We start from the raw sequence: 18423 nt of genomic DNA, 5'->3' as shown, positions 1-18423 counted from the left end.
GAAAAATGTGATGGCAGTGTTATGATGGCAAATAGGAAAATTGACAATGTAATTTGTAGCACATTTTCTAGTTATGAATGATTTAATAAGAATCACTTATTTGTTCAGTCTAAAGAAAACATAGCATCCAACACCACTGCAGTATTTATTGATGATTCCTAAATGTGCTAATGTTGCTAGTAAATGATTAATAGAACTTTTGTAAATGGAGTATAGTTTTAACACTTCATTGCTATGCAGCAAAATGCATTCAATACAATAATATTATTTCATCCCCTTTTCCAATATTGCTCATTAATATCTTGTTTTATGGTGGGGGAATCACAGTGAAAATAACTCTCTACTAAGCTCTATATGAAAATGTTTTTACTTACCTTATTTATAAAAAGGTGATTGTTGCACCTTGTCACAACTGAAGTCTTCCTAATCTGAGCATGTTCTGTTCTGTTCCAAGGACCCAAAATAAAACTTCTCTGTCTTAGTGTACTATAACTGAGTGTGCGTGCAATGAACTTGAAATGGTTTATCAACAGTAGTTGTCAAAATAAAAACGCCCATGAGTTAGTGGTATAGACTGTAATTTGTGTCAAAGTTTATTGAAAAATATTGTACCTCTTCTAGAAAATATAAACATTCAATATTTACACAGGACAAAAACAAGCAATATTACAAATCTGTACATTCTTAAGCAATGATTCTGCTACATTCAGTGTGTGTAATAAAATACATCTTTTTGGTCCCTACTGATTATTTGTACCTTAATGCTGAGCTATAGACTACTATTTTTACATTCCAGTTCTTTGGGGTGAGTCGAAGGAGTGATCATTCCTTCTAAACTAAACATTTTATACTTCAGGTATCATTGTGTTCTTGCTGGTGTACAGGTCAGTGTTTAAAACTGACCTTTACATTTGGATCTCTGGTAATCAATAGAAAAGAGTACATTGTATGGTATGCAGTCAGTCTGGGAACTATTATTTCTACCCTTAAGGTTTTCATGTCTGAATAACATTTAGCATCTGTCAAAGGCTGATATTACCATTTACTTTCATTCTTTTCACCACAGCCTGCTCATGTATACCCCCCATCCTGTTCAGCTTTCCTCCTGTTCTTCCATGTAGCATAAGCAGAGGTGTTCTTTGCTCAGGAGAACGAGGGAATTGCCACTAGAGTGCCAGCTCAGCGCGAGAACCTGGAAATTTCCTGAGAAGAACAACAGTCTGTTAGAACAATGCTGAAAAAGCTACCATTTGATATGAATGAAAACCCTCCCAAGTTTTAGTGGGCGTTAAGAATAGCAATTGCAATCAGTTCTGGGCATGAATGTAGGCAACACTAAAAGAGAGAGAACTGTCTGCCAATTTCTCATTCTGTCAGTGACATTTTGGTTGCATATAAAGGTAAAGATGGTCCCATCTCCTGTTGTGGGGTCAGTCATGCTGATGAGCTCTGATAAGGGCAGACTTGCTGCTGGCTGGGACTGGAGTCCCGGGTTTGGAAATTGCCAGATAGTTCTGTCTCCTGCTGAAGAAATCTGTATTGCTCAGTCAAGCTGCTTGTCTGTCACAATGCAAGAGCAAGAGGGGTAAATAAGTGAAGCCATGAAGAGTGCTGTACTGTCTACAAGTCCATGTAACAACTGTTAACAGTTGGGAGTTCTAAAGCACTGTGCTAACAGAACTGATGCAGCACAGTAACGGGTACAATGTTAAAGAGGTAACTTGCACACAATGGGTGAATTCAAAATTTTGGTCCATCATTTGTCTTTTTAGTTTTAAAAAGGCATATCTTTTCAACCCTGAAGTCTGCACTGGATTGAGCACTAACGGCCAAAGCATTTCTTTTAACAAAAAGAAGTTAGGGAAAATAAAGAGTGACATTTATTCTGGTCTGCAAAATAGATCTATTTCTTTATGGAAGACCAGGATGTACAAATTAGAAAGGAGTCTTATGTATGAAAAGTAACTGCATTCACATCCAGGCAACATCAGACAGAAGACCTCCAGCCACCTGTAACTTATGTTCTTTTCGGCAGCAGTCACCTGCCCTCTCTCTCCACACGCTAGTGCTTGTGTTTCCTTACCTTCGACCGGCACTTGCACAGAGACGCAGCCAGCCGGAGACCACAGGAAGACCTTGCTGCTCCCGGTGCAGACTGCCAGACGCGGGCGTCTGGGGTCCCACTGGAAGCCGCGCACGGCCGCCACCTGCTGCAGGACCACGAAGAGCCGGAGCTTCTGCATGTCCCAGATCCACACGTTGTTCGGCATGCTGTCTGCAGGGCGGCAGACAAGCAGGGCAAGAAAAAAATCAGCCCTGGTGTGAATTCCAAAGGTATCGTTTTATGAGATCAGGCGTGGCTGTTGTCTCCATGTGAATTTGGAAGGAGGGTGGCTGTTTGAGTACCCACAGCTCTCACACAGCCTGCACTGTTTTAGAAAGTTGAGTGTCAGGGGTAATCCAACTGGACAGACGTGTCAGGTCATGAGAAGCCCCTCTGTGAGCGAGAGGTGTAAGTCTTACCAGTAGAGACCATTTGAATTAGGATTCAGCCTTGATGACTTAATGTGTTTGACACACATGGCATTAGTGAGTTTGGCTTTATTGGCTTTGAGTAATATTTATTATGAATAATTTTAATATATTGCAGGGATGTTATTACGCAATGACCTAGAAACTGCCATAAAAGCTGAAAAAAAGTAATTTACATACATTTATAACAAGAGGTCTGTATTGCATGAAGGCATGCTTACCATTTTTCGTCGCAAGGTACCGGTTATCGGAGCTGAAAGCCATGCAGGCAATGCCAATTTTGGGATTTGCTCGATCAGGATCTGGTTTAACAACAGGAATTTGAACTGGCAGCGGGCAGATCTCATCTATAAAATTGAGAAAGAGGTACGAATCCTTAAAGAGAATGCATACATATATCAATATGTATTAAGATGCACTTTAAACCTTCAAAGTATTTCCAACTGTAGTACAAATATTTGTACATGTAAAAAAATACAGGAATATGATGACAATCTACAGTGTTCTATTTTTTTTCTTTTTGGCAATATGTCAGCCTTCTCAGTTTTCAGTTTGTCAGTTACTGAACAGCAGGTGACAGGAGGACAGACAGGCAGGTCATGCATCTATTTCTGCAGGAATCCACATTTCCATGTGACATTACAGCACATGCTTCATGCTGAAGTAGTGGATGCTGCTCTCTAAAAACTCCTAAGAAAGACTAGATGGAGGGGCTGAGGGTGGTAATGAGCTCTTGTTCCACCTCAGTTGAACTGCTTTAAATGCTTGTCTGATCTGTTGAAGCATGAGAACAGCTGTCTCAATTTAACCTTTAACCGGCATCTTTGAACTTAGTCCACCCCACTAAGCAGGTATCAGAAAGAGCTGGAGAAAAGCTAGCAAATAGGGCAAAAAGGTGTTGAAAGACAAAGGTGTAGATAACTTGGATACTGCTCCTTCTCAGCCTTGAAACACTAGAAAATCTGTTGTATGACAGAGGGGAAAAAAAGATGCACTTTGACATGGAGCAATGCGCTATGGTAATACATTGTTATGATTTACAGCAATGTCAGTACAAATTTTTTAAGGTTTAATTCATCCCGATCGGTTTAGGCCACTCACATTTGCTCTGGGTGCTGAAGAGCGAGTTCCCCATGGATAAAGTGTGGTGGAAGGACAGATCCTCATTTCCAACAACAGTGTGTTTTTCTACCTCTTTATACACAACCTTGTGAGCATTAGAAGAAAAATAAAGTGAGCACAGCAATCCGGCAGATGACACCTTTGAGAAAGGGCATTGCATCAATGTGACAGAGAAAAGCACTGGGCTGTGGGGCAGGGGAAGGAGACTTGTCTGGAACCTGACCCCTTACAACATTCTTAAAGCTGCAAGGAAAACAGCAGACCCATAGGGAAAATAGTGCATAACTCCAGTAACAGAGGCTGCAAATTCATGTATACTATACATGAAAAGAACAATTCAGTATCTCTAAGCTGGGAATAAGTGACCCTTACTAGTAGTTAAATACATGGCTCTTAACAGAAGACTGATTTTTCTCACATATGCTTTATTTATTGGCTACTTCACTGTAGTTACACAGTGTAATGTACCTTAAAACATAACATACTTACCACCTTGGAGTTGCTAATGGCTGCAGGATGCTCAAATTCTGTGATCTTCTTCCAGGTAATGTGATTTAGAATTCGCACCTGTTTCAGTTTAAAGAATTTTAGTAAAAACAAATGTAAAAGTCGAACCCACATACAAACCCACAATGGCTGTGGCGAGCAAGTTTAAAGGTTGTTTAATGTTGCAAGAGAAACTTTGGAGATGAATTGAGAAATACTAATAATAATTTGAAGAAATTACCTTTTCATCATAGCTGCCAATAGCCAGAAACTGACTGCTGTGGCTCCACACGACAGACTTGATGCCTAAAGACCACTCATAGGCACTGTAAGTAGACAGCAGACGCCCATCCAGAGAGTACAGCAGCACCTTGTACTGGGAGATATTGGTAGGATTGCGTTTTGGCTTGCGTATCACAGATTCCTTCTTTACAGCTTGTCATTGTTCATTTTAATTATTTTAGGATACCACTCGAACTTTGTGGTCATGAATTTGGCCAGCCAAGCTTATATCAGATAAAGTTTTATCTTGGCTTCCTTAGCGATTACATAGACCTCTTATAAACATCTGGCCAGGGAGTATGAAATGTTAACAGGTTTGGCTGAACCACATAAGAAATGAACTTTCAAAAGGCATTAGTCAATTCATTAGAAACTCAGTAAATAAAGAGAAAAGGATCACAAATCGCATCAATTTACGGCAAAGAAAAAAACACTTGATAATGGTATGAAATCCCCTATATATAAATGCAGAGCGTTTATATTAATTCACACGATTGTGGCTCATGACCTAAATGGTTTTATCTCTGCAAAGTTTTATCCGTGTCCTGAAGTGTCATGCAGACTGTGTGAGTTAATCCCAGCAGGTCAGTTACCTCCAGACAGGAGTCCAGCACTGCCAGCACACAGCCATTGGGAGCCCACTCAAGTCCAGCCAGATCCTGAGTCTCTGTTTCAAAGTGCTGGAATGAAGGTGACATTCCTATTACGCTTGAATTATACTTAAAAAGGCAAGAAAAGTAAAACAGAAGAACGTATAAATCATCCCCCTCAATTTTGTAGTTTTCCTACACTGTTCCAGCACATCACTATTAAACCATCAATTTCTAACGTACCTGTAAAAGTAATATAATCATTTGAGCAGGTAATATGTACAGTAAAATGATGTAATTTAGAGATTATTTGGTCACAAAACCTTAGTACCCATCACCCTTCAAGGACTTGGATTTCATTTACTTGCTCAATGTTCAAGTGTTCCCAATCTTTAAGAAGCGTCTGATTTATAATGGCCTATAAAATTTACTTAGGTTGGCGATTTGTGGTTTATGAGAAATAAAGTTCACTTTTCCATCCTGTTCTTTGCAGCATGGCATCTTTAAAAGCTCCTGTAGTCTGTACAGGTGTTCATTTTTACACTGCAGCAAAGTTTTCTTTCACACTTTTACTAATGGTCTTATTCTTTAATGTTTTGTATTCTTCTAAATAAAGAAGGCTTTTTTTACCTTCTTTTTCTCCTTACCTCACATTTTAGTTCACATTTTGAGTTTTTGTGTGATCAGCAGTGTTTTTGCTTGTAGTGGACAGTTCACACTGGAAAGAGTTAATTCCTGCTTTTGGCTGGTTGCCATGACAATCACTTCAATTAAAGCTCTACAGGTGTGAGGCCTGAGCTGTGTTTTAGGGACCTGCTCCTTGGAAAACCCAGGGCAAAACAAAATAGCATAAGCTTCCTCATTAAATAAACTGAATTTTTAAACATATACTAAAACATATACTTGCTGGAAGTATGTTCCCTCCTTCACACAAATAAAAGGCTCTAAACTGTGCAAATGGACCAAAGCCCTGATTTGTGTTTATAGGAGTCATGAGTGAAAAGTTAGTTGCCAAAGTCAAACAAAAGACAGCCCCCAAAAGTCATGACTGTCAAGATGGACAATTGAAACGTCAGCACGTCTGATCAAGATGTTTAAAGGTAAGACCAAACCTGCTTGCCATGTGGTTTCTTTGACCACTCTTTTTTGGCATAATTTTTGTTTTTGTCTGCAGATACAAGACTTAACTTTCTGTGATGGGTGGTGTCCCTAATTCATGAAACTAATACTTGGATTGAGAAAAACAAATTATGTTCCATTACAGACAGCACTATTACAGATTTCTGCATTACAGATAGCACCTGATTATGCTTTGAAAGGTCACTGCAAGAGATTTCAGTAACTGTTTCATCTGAACTGCTCTGGCCCAGCCCCTGGCTCTGGCCGAGAACAGGAAGTCTGCTTGCCCCTGGGCTGGGGGCCACTCACCCTCAGCAGCTGCCAGTCTCTGCACACAAACACGCTGACGTAATCCTTACAGTCCCTCCTCTCTGCCAGGGCCATGTAGCGGCCGTCTTTGGTGAAGTCAATCCCTGAAATCCACAGACCATCGCATACAGATCTTTAACATCATAAGTATTTACAGAACTGGTGAACTACACTTTAAATTCAGCTTAAGGCTTTCTTTAAGAGTCTGCATAAACCTTTCTTCTGTTGTTTGACAAACGACAGCACATACAGTACTTTGGCTGAGAAAGCATGCCTGTTCTTTTGCGACAATCCTCTTAATACACCTACAGAAGATCAATTCACAAAGCTTTGCTGTAATAGTACCTTTCTGTCTTTTCCAATACACTGCAATCGATTGGTTCACTTACACCAACAAGAAAATCAGAGGTGATCCCAGAGCAATCAGAACCTTAGCTCAATAAGAACACTCAATGTATTTTACCAAAAATACATTGAATATTATTGGATCAAATTCAGACACACAAGAGATTTACACAACCAAATGGAATTATAGGGGAACAGATGCTTGGAGTATTGCATGAGTGTGGCACACAGTAAATTCAAATGGGGCTTAAATACTGTTGCTTTCAAGATTGTCCTGAGTGCTGTAAATGCTGCCATAGTCTCTGGAGGGCAGCAGTGCGTGGCCTGTGCCCAGAACGATCATTTTTACTTGATGCTGACAGATATGTTTTGTATGCTTTTGCCATTTATTGCCTTGAGGCACAGCTGTCACCAGATGCTAATGCTTACTATGCAGGTCCAGCTCTAGAGTTACCAGTCAGTGCAGGACAGCAATTCATAGCTAGCAGGGTTAATGCAGGTCTGTCCCAGCCTCTGTCAAACATGTATACTCACCCTGCTGACAAGCTTTGGGGTATTTGATATAAGACACAGATTTGGTGCACAAGGACCAGACTGTGACTCTCAGCTGTCAGGGGAAAAAAAACAAAACAAGAAACAGTCAGTTCTCTTAGCAGGTATAAAACATACACACAATGTGAAGCACATGTATCAGTTCTTTACCTATCTAGTGTGAAATACTGATGACTAAATCATTTTATTCAGCATACATGCTGTACTGAAGATTAACCTGTGGTCTTAGCGTTGTGATATTCTGTAATTGATTTACCTCTGTTCTCCTGTAATATTAGTAGTCCTTCTGAAAGATACTTGGCTATAACGAAAGAGGTTGGCAGTACTAATGGTGTTAAAGCAAGGAAATAAGTTCACTATACATCCATGCTGTCTGAACATGCATATTTGACAGCAGTGTGGTTGGTGAAAGACTACTGTAAATACTACTGTTCATCTGAGGAACAGATCCTCTACTTTCAAAAAGGTGTGGCTACTTTCTTTCTACATTTTTCCAAGGTTAAAAAACTTTGTTTCTGAGCATCACTCCGTGAGTTATCCATGGATCTGAAAGGATTTGCACTTGGCAAAGGTCAGACAAAAGCTGGGACTAGGTCAGTGCTGAATCCAGTTATTCCAATTCATTTTCTGAACCAACACTTTCCTGTTGAACGTGACAAGGCTCTTAAATCATGAATGAGCTTTTGCTGTGCTCAATCTGCAAAGTGCTTTTTATTGTAAAGGAATGATCTGCTATTTACTGACCATGTATGCTTTGTAACATAAACCAAAAAACTACAGATTTTTTTATACATCTTTGAAACCCTAAATGAAACCATCTGTTGCACTTTTGTATACAGAATGTGCACCTGCATTGGAGATTGTACTAAAGAGATACAAAATGCACCTGAAGACTGACAAAAAGTTGATTTTTTAACTGAAACAGTGGAGAGAGACAACAAAAGAAGAACTTGCATTCAGCACATCCTCCACTAAGACACCTGGTCTGTGTCCCAGACAGGTTTTTAGTAATACGGCAAGCAAAATTGTATACTATATTCTAAATGAGGCCTAACTAGAACATGATGCCATTTTAACATGAAATCTCTTAAATTAGTTGAATAAGTATTGTGCTTTTCTTAATGTCAGACCCTGGTAGATGCTTCCAACACTTGTGTTCCTCAGCTCTGGCCTCATCTGGGCACGTACAGATCTCCCTCCAGGAATGACATGCTGTTATAGAGCTGCACACGCGATCAGACAACACGGAGGGATGCTTCCTTCTCGGTTTTCCCCACACGTTGCTATAGAAACCACGTCAATAGAGCTCAAACACATCTTGGGTGAGTCTGGTCTTATCGGGTGGAAGAGGGTAGGTCTCTGTCAGAATGCGTCCCTGATTAATGTAACCCAAGAGCTTAGGCAGCAGCAGCAAAAGGTATATTAAGAAAATAGGCGAGAAATGCCACTCAACAGCTCCGGCATCCCACGCAACATTTCTGTAAGTAAATCTACACCTCAAAACCCACACAGATCCAGGCCGGACAGGCATAACTTTACCGGGAGCAGTAATAGGGAAGGGCTCTAACTGCCCCTTCAGCTGTTGTTCAGTGATGCGAGAAAAAAGAAGGCTCAGTAACTACAATCTTTAGCTAGCCATTACAGGCCTTACTGCAGTTTAATGAGCAGCACCCAGCACAGGATTAGCTGGTACGTCTAATTAATGTGAGCTTTATCTGAAAAGTGCCCACAAGGTACCTTGGATTGAGAAGGATGACACTCTTCATTAAACCACTGAAGCCTCACAGCTGAGCAACACTGCTGTATTCTAAAAGTAACCTGATAAAACAGCACCCCCTGCCAGACAACCAAAAAAAAAACCAAATGATGCTTTTAAACAGCTGATAGAGGGAGGTAGAACTCAGCAGACAACAGTTATAAAAAATGTGTGAGAGACTGACTTTGTGGGGAATCTTTACATAGATGGGTCTGTCAGCAAAGGATTAGGTTGTATGCATTCCACATCACAAAACATTTTCAAACTAATATAGCACAATTCTCCTGTTACACGGTTATAATTTTCAGCAGTCTCTAGTACTGTGGGTCAGACATTAGACTGCGTTGATGGATCAGGGATCACGATAAAGTTAAAAAAGAACCATTATATTTGCAGTTTTTTATGTGCAATTAAAAGTTCCTTCCCATAATTTTTTGCTTCAGTTAAGATCCATGGATACTCGGCAAACGTTCATGATACAGAAGATATGTGACAACTATCTATCCATCCCTCCACTCATTTTCCTATCACTTCATCCAATTCAGAGTCACGGGGAAGCTGGAGTCTATCCTGGAAAACCACAGGCACAAGGGAGGATACACACTCACACCAGGGCCAGTTTTCCCCAGAAGTAAATTAACCTACCAGTATGATTTTGGACTGGGAGAAGAAACCCGAGTTATAATAATTCCTTACACTTATATAGCACTTTTCTGGACACTGCACTGAAAGTGCTTTACAGGTAATGGGGACTCCACCACCATCACCAATTTGTAGCCCCACCTGGATGATGCGACAGCAGCAAAAGTGCACAGTACGCTCACCACACATCAACTACCAGTGGGGAGGAGAACCGAATGAATAAGCCAATTCGTAGATGGGGATTATTAAGAGACCATGATTGGTTAAGGCCAGGTTACACCCCTACTCTTTTTGAGAGACGACAGGAGATTTTTTGTGATCTTGGTTTTACGTCTCAGTCAAAGAATAGTGCCTTTTCACAGTATAGTGTCCCCGTCACTGTGCTGGGGCATTAGGACCCACACAGACTGCAGGGTGAGCGCCCCCTACTAGACCCACTACCCACTAACACCTCTTCCAGCAGCAACTTGGGTATTCCCAGGAGGTCTCCCATCCTGGTACTGGCCAGACTCACACCTGCTCAGCCTCAGTGGGTTGCCAGTTCTGGGTTGCTGGGTGATATAGCTGCTAACAAAGCACCCCAGGTCAAGGTCAATTGAACCAAGGGCCCCAGCACTGCAAGGTAGCAATGCTAACGGGTGTGCCACTGTGCTGCACATGATCACTTATGCTCCTGATTATTTTTCATTACCAGTCAATCAGCAAGTGGATTAACTGTGTCCATCTGCACAGGCCACATATTACAATTACAACTATCTGACACCAGGCGATGGTTCAGATGAAATAGAACATTAGGAGGCCAAATAATCCTATAAAAATACATCCTATAAAGATACAAAGTCCATTTCATTTCTAAATATGAAAAGCAAAACATCCTGTCCTTCCATGATGAGCCACTTATTGGGACAACCAACCATATCTGAGTCACTACAAGTCTTCAAATGTTCTTCATTTTATAGGCAAAATGACTATTATTTAGCTTGATTTGGCAAACAACAGTCATGTCTTTTTATTACCCTATAAAAAAATAACTGACCAATAGTAAACAAAAGTTTGCTAGTGTGTCTTTATGTGGAATTATCACCCTCAAAAGGCCGAGACGTTCCTACAACAATGAACAAAGTGAGGTGCTTCAGCCTCGACTCAACCGGGCTAAATACACCGGCTCAGCCTTTTTTCAGTCACTGCCGTGTTGAGACAGCTGTTAGGTTAGTGAGAAGTGACTGCCCGCACCATTTACTTGGGCATTTTTAAATTACATGTTACTCTCCTGAGCAGGATTATAGTGTGATGTAGTGAACTGAGTGTGAGGGCAGTTCGATAAAATGTGTACATTCCTTAATAAACACCATAATGGATACACCTGAATGGACCAATAACACGGCTGTCCAATTGAAAATGATGCCTTAACTCTCAATAACAGTGTTATTTTTACAGTATCACTTGGAAGTCCTGCTTTGGCACTCTCTTCTGTCTGGTACTCTGAGCCCTCCTTGACAGCACAGCGCGAGCACACGGAGACGCCAAACCTGTGAACAACAGTAAAGTATTTCCACCTCCCAACCCAAGAGCCAGGCCCATTCCCATAGGGCCATTCAGGCTCAGGTCTGCTCTCCCCTCTTGGGTTATCATTTCTGCAGTCCTGTCTCTTTCGGCCGGCCGTGCCAGCTGTGAGGGGATAAATTGTGCTGGAGTGTCCCAGTGGTCAAAGGATATACTGTACTGTACTTGGGTGAGTGGAGGTGGAGGGGGCAGGCAAAGAAAACAGACGCTGTAATAACCCCCAGCAGCTGTCTTAAACAAGTTAATTTAGCATCCTGTTTACAGCCGGCGTGAAACTGAATCTTGATACATACACCAGCCCAGCCTGGCAAACTCTTAATGAGTCGGAGGGGGTGAAGGTGAGGTCAGACTGTGACGCGGCACCCCCGCAACTCCTGGTCAGATTTTTCCTCATAAAAAAATCTTTTTTGAAGAGTTCCAGAGTCAAGCCAGCTTTCCAGTCATTTTCCAATTTACAGCCTCCTGTGCCATTGATGTAGCTCCCTGCACACTGATAACCAAACTTGTTTGAATACGTGTTTGTTGTCTGTTTCAAGAAACATTCCTCTGGACAGCTTGTCCTTCCTAAATTCAGGCCTGGTACACATTACACCCTTGGCAGCCCAGACAGTGACCCTCACCAGAGCTTTTTTAGCCACACAAACAGTGAAACATCAGCTTGGTTCAACTTTGTGAGAAGGACAGACACAAAGAAACATACCAGCCTCCCCCCCTACACACACTTTCCTCCCTCGGACACAGTTGCACTTGGACTCAACACCTGTCAGTAATTTTTGGAGTCAAGTTTAGGCGACAGTCTAGCCCTCCTGAGGCACAGTGCCCAAGCATAATCCAAACAGGCTGACGGAACAGACTGCATGCCACATTATTACTTTATTATAAATACATACAGGACGACTACCATTTTCCAAGAGAAATGCAGATGTGCAAGGTAAATGCAAAGCACTGCTTTTAATGTACTTGAACATACTTATTCTGCATGCAAAGTAATGTTATTACCTATTAATTAAAGTTTTGCTTGCTGCTCCTAAAAAGAAAAAAAGCAAGATAATGCTATATATCCGGTAAAGTGTTTTTTTTCTTGTAAATAAATAAAAATCTTAGGAAAGCCTAACTTTATGGATTGGATTCAAGTTTCCTGAAGGGGGCAGTGTTATTATAAAAAACAGGTAAAAACCTGTCTTCTTGTGAGCAGATTTACAATTCATATGACAAAAGCCATACGCAACTCTTTAAAATAGGCAAAATATTAAGAAGCTCCTTCATATAATAATATTTTGTCTCGGGTTTACTTCTGTCAATCTTTGTGGGTCTAAATGTTTCTAGTACAATCGCAAGGAAAGACTAAATAATAATGCAATTATGTACCAAGTAAAAAAAAAAACTGAATAAGCAAGATCTGCTTAAACCCATGTTTCCATCTGGATTAGCGTGGACTGGAATGAGAGTTTGCCACAGCAGGCAATGAGAGGGTTAAGGGAAGCTTTAAAATTGGAACTGTCTGGCTGCTATTTTCAGGTCCTTCCTTACAGGCAGCAACAGATGACCTCAAGTAAAGTAAAGCTCCTCATGACTTCACGCTTACATGAAACTCCGTGGTGTTGAGAATATGACGTCCGTCCGGACTCCAGCGCGACGAGACAAGTCCCGCTGATCCCTCGTCTATCTTACAGTGCCAGTCTGGCTGTTCCAGTGACCACACCTGTGGACACACCACGGGAAAGCGTTAACTGACCCCAGCCCTGATAACACTCTGACCCACAGGAAAGTTTCCCTTGCCGCACGCCCACTGACTGCCCACTGAAAGGGTTACAGCATGAAGGACCGGCGCTGGATACCTTTGCAAAGGTAAAGATTTCACGTTTCTATGTTGCATTTTAAAGAAAACGAAGCTGATTAACTTCCCAGCAGAAAAAAAAACAACTACTGTATCACTGTCTAGGGACTCTGGCTTTTTAAAGTTTTGTACACCAGCTGGTTGTTGACACAAGCACAGGAGATGAAGTGTTTCATATTCCATATATGTATTTCACTCCTGAAGGCTTGATTCATTAACCCCCTACCACGGAAAATCGATAAACTTTAAAATCCATGTAAGGAAATGTAAATGAGGTCAGAAAAGCTGACTAATGCTTTGTGAAGACTGGCTAGTTACATAATCCAAAAACAATTTTTTTAAACTATTGCTGCAGCAGTCAGTTTGCCCAATAGTGTCGAAAAAATGAAGGGTAAATCTAAACATTTTTAAATCATCACTTTTTTTTTTACACCTTTTATTGCTTCCTTGCTTGTTTTAAAATTATCCGTCTAATTTAAATTGACAAAGCAAAAAGACTGGGATTATGGTTATAATAATTCCACCCACAAGCTATTTCTATTTCTTGCTTATTTTTTCAGTCATGAGTCAGTAGGATGAAACAATAACATTTAGGCTTTTTAACATTTAGTCTAGTTGTACAAATTAGAGGGATATTTACAGGACTAAAACTGGTCAACTTGGATGGCTTCATAGCTTTTTATGATAGATAAATGTAGATACAGTCAAGTACACAAAGCCTTAACTTAGCTCAGTAACAGAAACCAATGTATAGACATGACTTGCCTGCACCAGCCCTCTTTTGTACAAAGCACAGAGGATGAAGAGAGAGTCTGAGGACCACTCGACATGCTGGATCTGGTCCAGACAGGTATACAGGTGCAGAATCTGCAGGGTGTTCAGGTCACGCACCACCAGGCGGTACTGAACACAGGTGGCCTATGACCCAACAGTAAAGACCAGTGAGGAAGTAGGTCAAAGCCATTGCATGGTTCTGCCTGAACAGGGTTATGACAACAGAAGAAGGTAAAACACAGGACTCGGTACTTTCTCTTAAGCTAAAAATGTTGGTTTAAACTGCAAAAATAATAATGCAGAAATCACGCTCTTGGATTAGGAAGGACGTTACACATAAAATAAGATAAGATAAGATCACTTTATTAGCCCTATACAATTTCTTGCATTAGGAATTTGTCTTTTCGCATACCCCACCTTGCTCTCCATGAGACACACAGACACACAGATAGAAAACAAATGAGCCACAACTTAGCACAGTGATACCTACTAGATATTTGCCATCTGGGGAGATCTTGCAGAGCTGATTAGAATGTTTAAAAACTTCAGAGAAATTCATCTTCTAAAGGAGAAAAAGATCAGAGTCGAGTTGTGCAGTTTAGCCATACTGAACAAAAGAAATGTCAGAGCGGCCCAATCCTGGAGACTCGGTGGGTCTGCGGGTTTTCTGACTCTCTTTAAAGTAGCAGCATGTGAAGAGGCAGAAGGAGCTGCTCAATTGGTCCAATTAAGCCAGTATGCAGCTCGTTCCACTTGCTAAGAGCTAAGCGAAAAAATGAAAACCTGCAGACTCACTGGCCCAACCTGAAAGAGTTCAACACATTATTTCAGACAGACGAGCAGGAGAGGCCAAACTTGGTCCTGGAGAGCCACAATACAGCTGGTCTAAATTGTTCATTTATAGAGCCTTGGCAGATGTGTGTTTTTTCCAGTTTAGAAAATCAATTGGTTCGATCAGGAAAGCCATCCTGTGGTCTTTGACAGCTACAGGGTATGGAGCTGTTCAATTCAGATTCTCTCTCTAAACTACTCAGCTGAACAAATCCGAAATTATTCAAAATATTAAAATTCTAAGTGCATATCAGGTGAAAATAAAATAATTAATTAAACAATCCTGTTGAATTCTGGATCTCCAGAACCACAGCTAACAACCTTGAGATAGACCCTGCGTAGCAAAATTGAATGATTGATATGAAGAACTGGATTACAATATGAACACCTTTGTAACTTTGAACTTCTGTTTCATCATAAAGTAACCACGTCTGTACATCATTCTGGTCGGACTTTTCATTTCGAAGAATACTACAGATACTGTGCATCTCAGCCGTCAGCAAAACCGATGCCGTTATTTTTTTCTTATTGTTGCGCTTAAATCTACGTTAAGTTTTTTTTTTTTACTTTTTTGTTTTCAATCACATATCGTATTGTACTCGTACTATTAAAATGTAAACCAAAAAAATGTTTAGTTTAATGCAATATAGCGGACAGCACCTTATCACCCTCTGCATGTCGATTACTCTCTTGAAAACAGGTAGCAACACGAGACCCAGCATTTTGCAAACGCTTTTTCAAGGCAACCGAAGCAAATGTCATAATCGAAGTAATATTAATATATAAATCTAGTTAAAAAGACTAGAAGCTATGAAAACCCAAGGTTTGTAAAAAAAGTTTCGATATTCATGACAGCTACTCTGGTAAACAAGTTGATTCAACATGCACAGACGAGCTTTATTAGTTACAGTTTGCCTGTTCATACAGTAACGCATAACCTACTGTTTTGAAATGAGAAATCACATACCACCACCAAAACCGAAATATCACATCATTACGTTTTTCAGTGGCAATGCAACATGCTCACATTTACCTGTTTCGAGTACCTTGTATTTCCAAATCAAGAGATTATTCTCCAGCCGTTCAACTGAAATCCTCTTTGAGGAAGTAACGTAACGATCTCGGATGATTGGCGTGACGAACAACCTATCAAGAGCTGTATTTGTATTAGTAACGCCTCCAATAAGCGTTTGACCTCATTCTTCGGGACTCTGGGAAATGTATTTTGTGTTTACCTGGTTTCCATCGACAGTAATATTTAATCAATTGCTGTCTGACGGTTCTTGTTCGCAGATCAGCTTTACGCTGCTCATCACCGTGATTAAGTCATGACATACACATATACCCGCGACTGACAGTCATTATGCTTTAAATATATAAATTGAGTTTTGAAGTGTTTTTCCTGTTCAGTCTAAAAGACTGAGAAACGTTAAACCGTGTTATAATGTTGTTGCACATCGCTATTCCAGTAACTAATATGCGCTTCAGTCAATACCTTCGTTAAGAAGTCAAATGCGTTTTCTGCTGAATTTTACAAACAAAACCAAGTAAGGGAAAATGAGTACATTCTGATAGAAACGAAAAGCTATAATTGAAAGTGATTTATTCCCACCGACCTTGAAAATGCAACGGCTAAACTACAGCTGCTTATTGTTACAATTTTGTTAATTTGCTGTCTTGTCGGAATAAAAGGCAATACAGCAGTCTCTGGTGTCTGGGTACGCCATTGAGCCTTACAAGTTAACCAGACCCCCCAGTGAGTAAACGAAACCCTTCCCGCTCCTGAGCGCTCCAACGGCGGCCAACACGCCTTCAGCTTTCCCTAATTCCCACAGCCCAGCCCTCCCGCCCCACTTAACAGACTTTCCTCTCTTGGAAACATGTAGCCGAGAACTGCCTAACCCGAAGAACGAGGCTACTATTCGGACAGGTGTCTCAAGATGATCTCCTGACATTTTTCCTCCTTTTCCCGGAGAGGAAAGAGTTAAAAGGAAACATTGTACAGTATATGATTATTACTTAATGCAACAGCTCGCTGTATTGTAAGCTGGTGAGGAAACAGTCCCAATGGCTTGACGGTTGGGGTTTTTTTTTTCTATAGTTTTTGGTCTTCGTCGTAATTTAAGGAGAATCGTTTTTGCTTGGCGCATCTCTAATGTCATTTGTTTTCACCTATATCATTTTAACAAGGATTGTTGCTTACAATTTCTTAGGTAAGTGCATTTCTTCCCGTTTCTATCAGCAGTATATTAGATGCAAAAGTTCACAATGATATATTAAGTTACATTTAAAGACAGGGTTACAGTGAGGCATATTTTTCCGTGAACAATACGTGTGCCTTTTGTCAGCAAAAGATGGACAGACGCTATTGTGATTTTTTTAAGAGACTCATCCGAGGCACGCGTTAAACCAAGAGGAAACTGACACTTGTCCACGCTCAAGTTTACAAGCACTTTCTTTTTAAGTACAATTTATTGTGCAGTACGTATAAGATTTGATGTAAAATAATGTTCTATTTATTAAAGGTCAGAACATTTAAAATTATTGTTGGCTAGGCTTGTGAAATGACGTTTAAGGTGGAAATGCAATTGATATATATACAGTATATTGATATATATATGATATATATATATATTACTCTGATTTTTTAGGATATGAAGCTTGTGTTTCCTGTACTGTACGTCAACTTAATCGAGGCATGTATGCTTCTTTTTTGGCGTAGAAACATTCAGAAGCATTTCTTTAATCGACAGATGCTTTTCTGAATCTTGGGAATGTAGATATCAACGCCTTTGAAAATATATAAGAAGTATTAAATGCATATAGATGTTACACAATTTATACTGGTTGTCGATTGAAGCACGAAAATATTTTTAAATTATTAAATTAACACGAGTCTTTTAAAACGGATATATCCTGCTAAAATAGTTACGATTCTATCATTTAAATCCTCTCGAAGTTTTTATTGGTATTATTTTTAACTTAGTGCTGTAAGATGTTGCTATAAAATCCTGACAAAATGTAGTTGTATTTTGTACTGTATATCATGGCTTTTAAAATTCTGAGCAAAACGAGCAACATAAGAAATTTATCAGGCACTGGATACGACTGAACAGTACGAACCGATCAGAAATATTTAAGGACCACTATAGACTGAATGACTTGTTTACATTTAAAAATGTATGAATGCAGATGTCCATATATAAAATAACATTAGTCAAGAACAAATGTGCCCCCAAAACAAGAATAGCATTTTAAAACAGCAAAACTAAAAACGGAAATTTAAAGGACTGGTCTACCTAAGGAGAAATTAGCTAAAAAAGCTTTCAGGCATAAATTTAAACATAAATCGTAAATGTAAATCTCTGTCCAGTTTTCAGAAAAAAAATACTTTTCTTATTAATTTAAAAAATGGCGTAATTGAATAAGTAAAGATTAAGTTAAATAATTAGGATTAAGAGCAAACTTTATACAATTATATTTATCCTTAAAAGAGTTACATACTATGCTTTTTCTAAATCGTTCCAAAAGCCCAAAGGTGCTGGTGTACACCAAAAAAAAAAAAAACAGACTACATTTTTAACAGTTTTTAAAAACGTGCTTTACAGTTTGTAAGTGTCACTTGGTCAACATTTTAAGTATGCTTTTCAAGTAACAGTTCGTTGGGAGTAAGGTCCTCTTCT

General features: G+C 39.9%; 1 protein-coding gene across 1 annotated transcript; it reads right to left on the bottom strand.

Moving 5' to 3' along the window:
* Nucleotides 1-576: 576 nt before the first annotated feature.
* On the bottom strand, nt 577-15871 carry wrap73 (WD repeat containing, antisense to TP73). The gene is made up of 13 exons (XM_088937993.1): nt 15774-15871; nt 14400-14471; nt 13901-14053; nt 12884-13000; nt 7320-7392; nt 6441-6544; nt 5016-5102; nt 4382-4516; nt 4144-4221; nt 3634-3739; nt 2754-2879; nt 2084-2275; nt 577-1203 (listed from the first exon to the last, which is right to left on the bottom strand). Exons 2-13 carry the CDS (start codon nt 14466-14468, stop codon nt 1094-1096), a joined length of 1350 nt encoding a protein of 449 aa, XP_088794119.1. The 5' UTR covers nt 14469-14471; nt 15774-15871; the 3' UTR covers nt 577-1093.
* Nucleotides 15872-18423: the final 2552 nt, after the last annotated feature.

Source organism: Atractosteus spatula, chromosome 20, assembly GCF_055471065.1.
Source record: "Atractosteus spatula isolate fAtrSpa1 chromosome 20, fAtrSpa1.hap1, whole genome shotgun sequence".
NCBI lineage: Eukaryota > Metazoa > Chordata > Actinopteri > Semionotiformes > Lepisosteidae > Atractosteus > Atractosteus spatula.
Note: the sequence above shows the minus strand (reverse complement) of the source record. Positions and strands in the feature narration are given on the sequence as shown.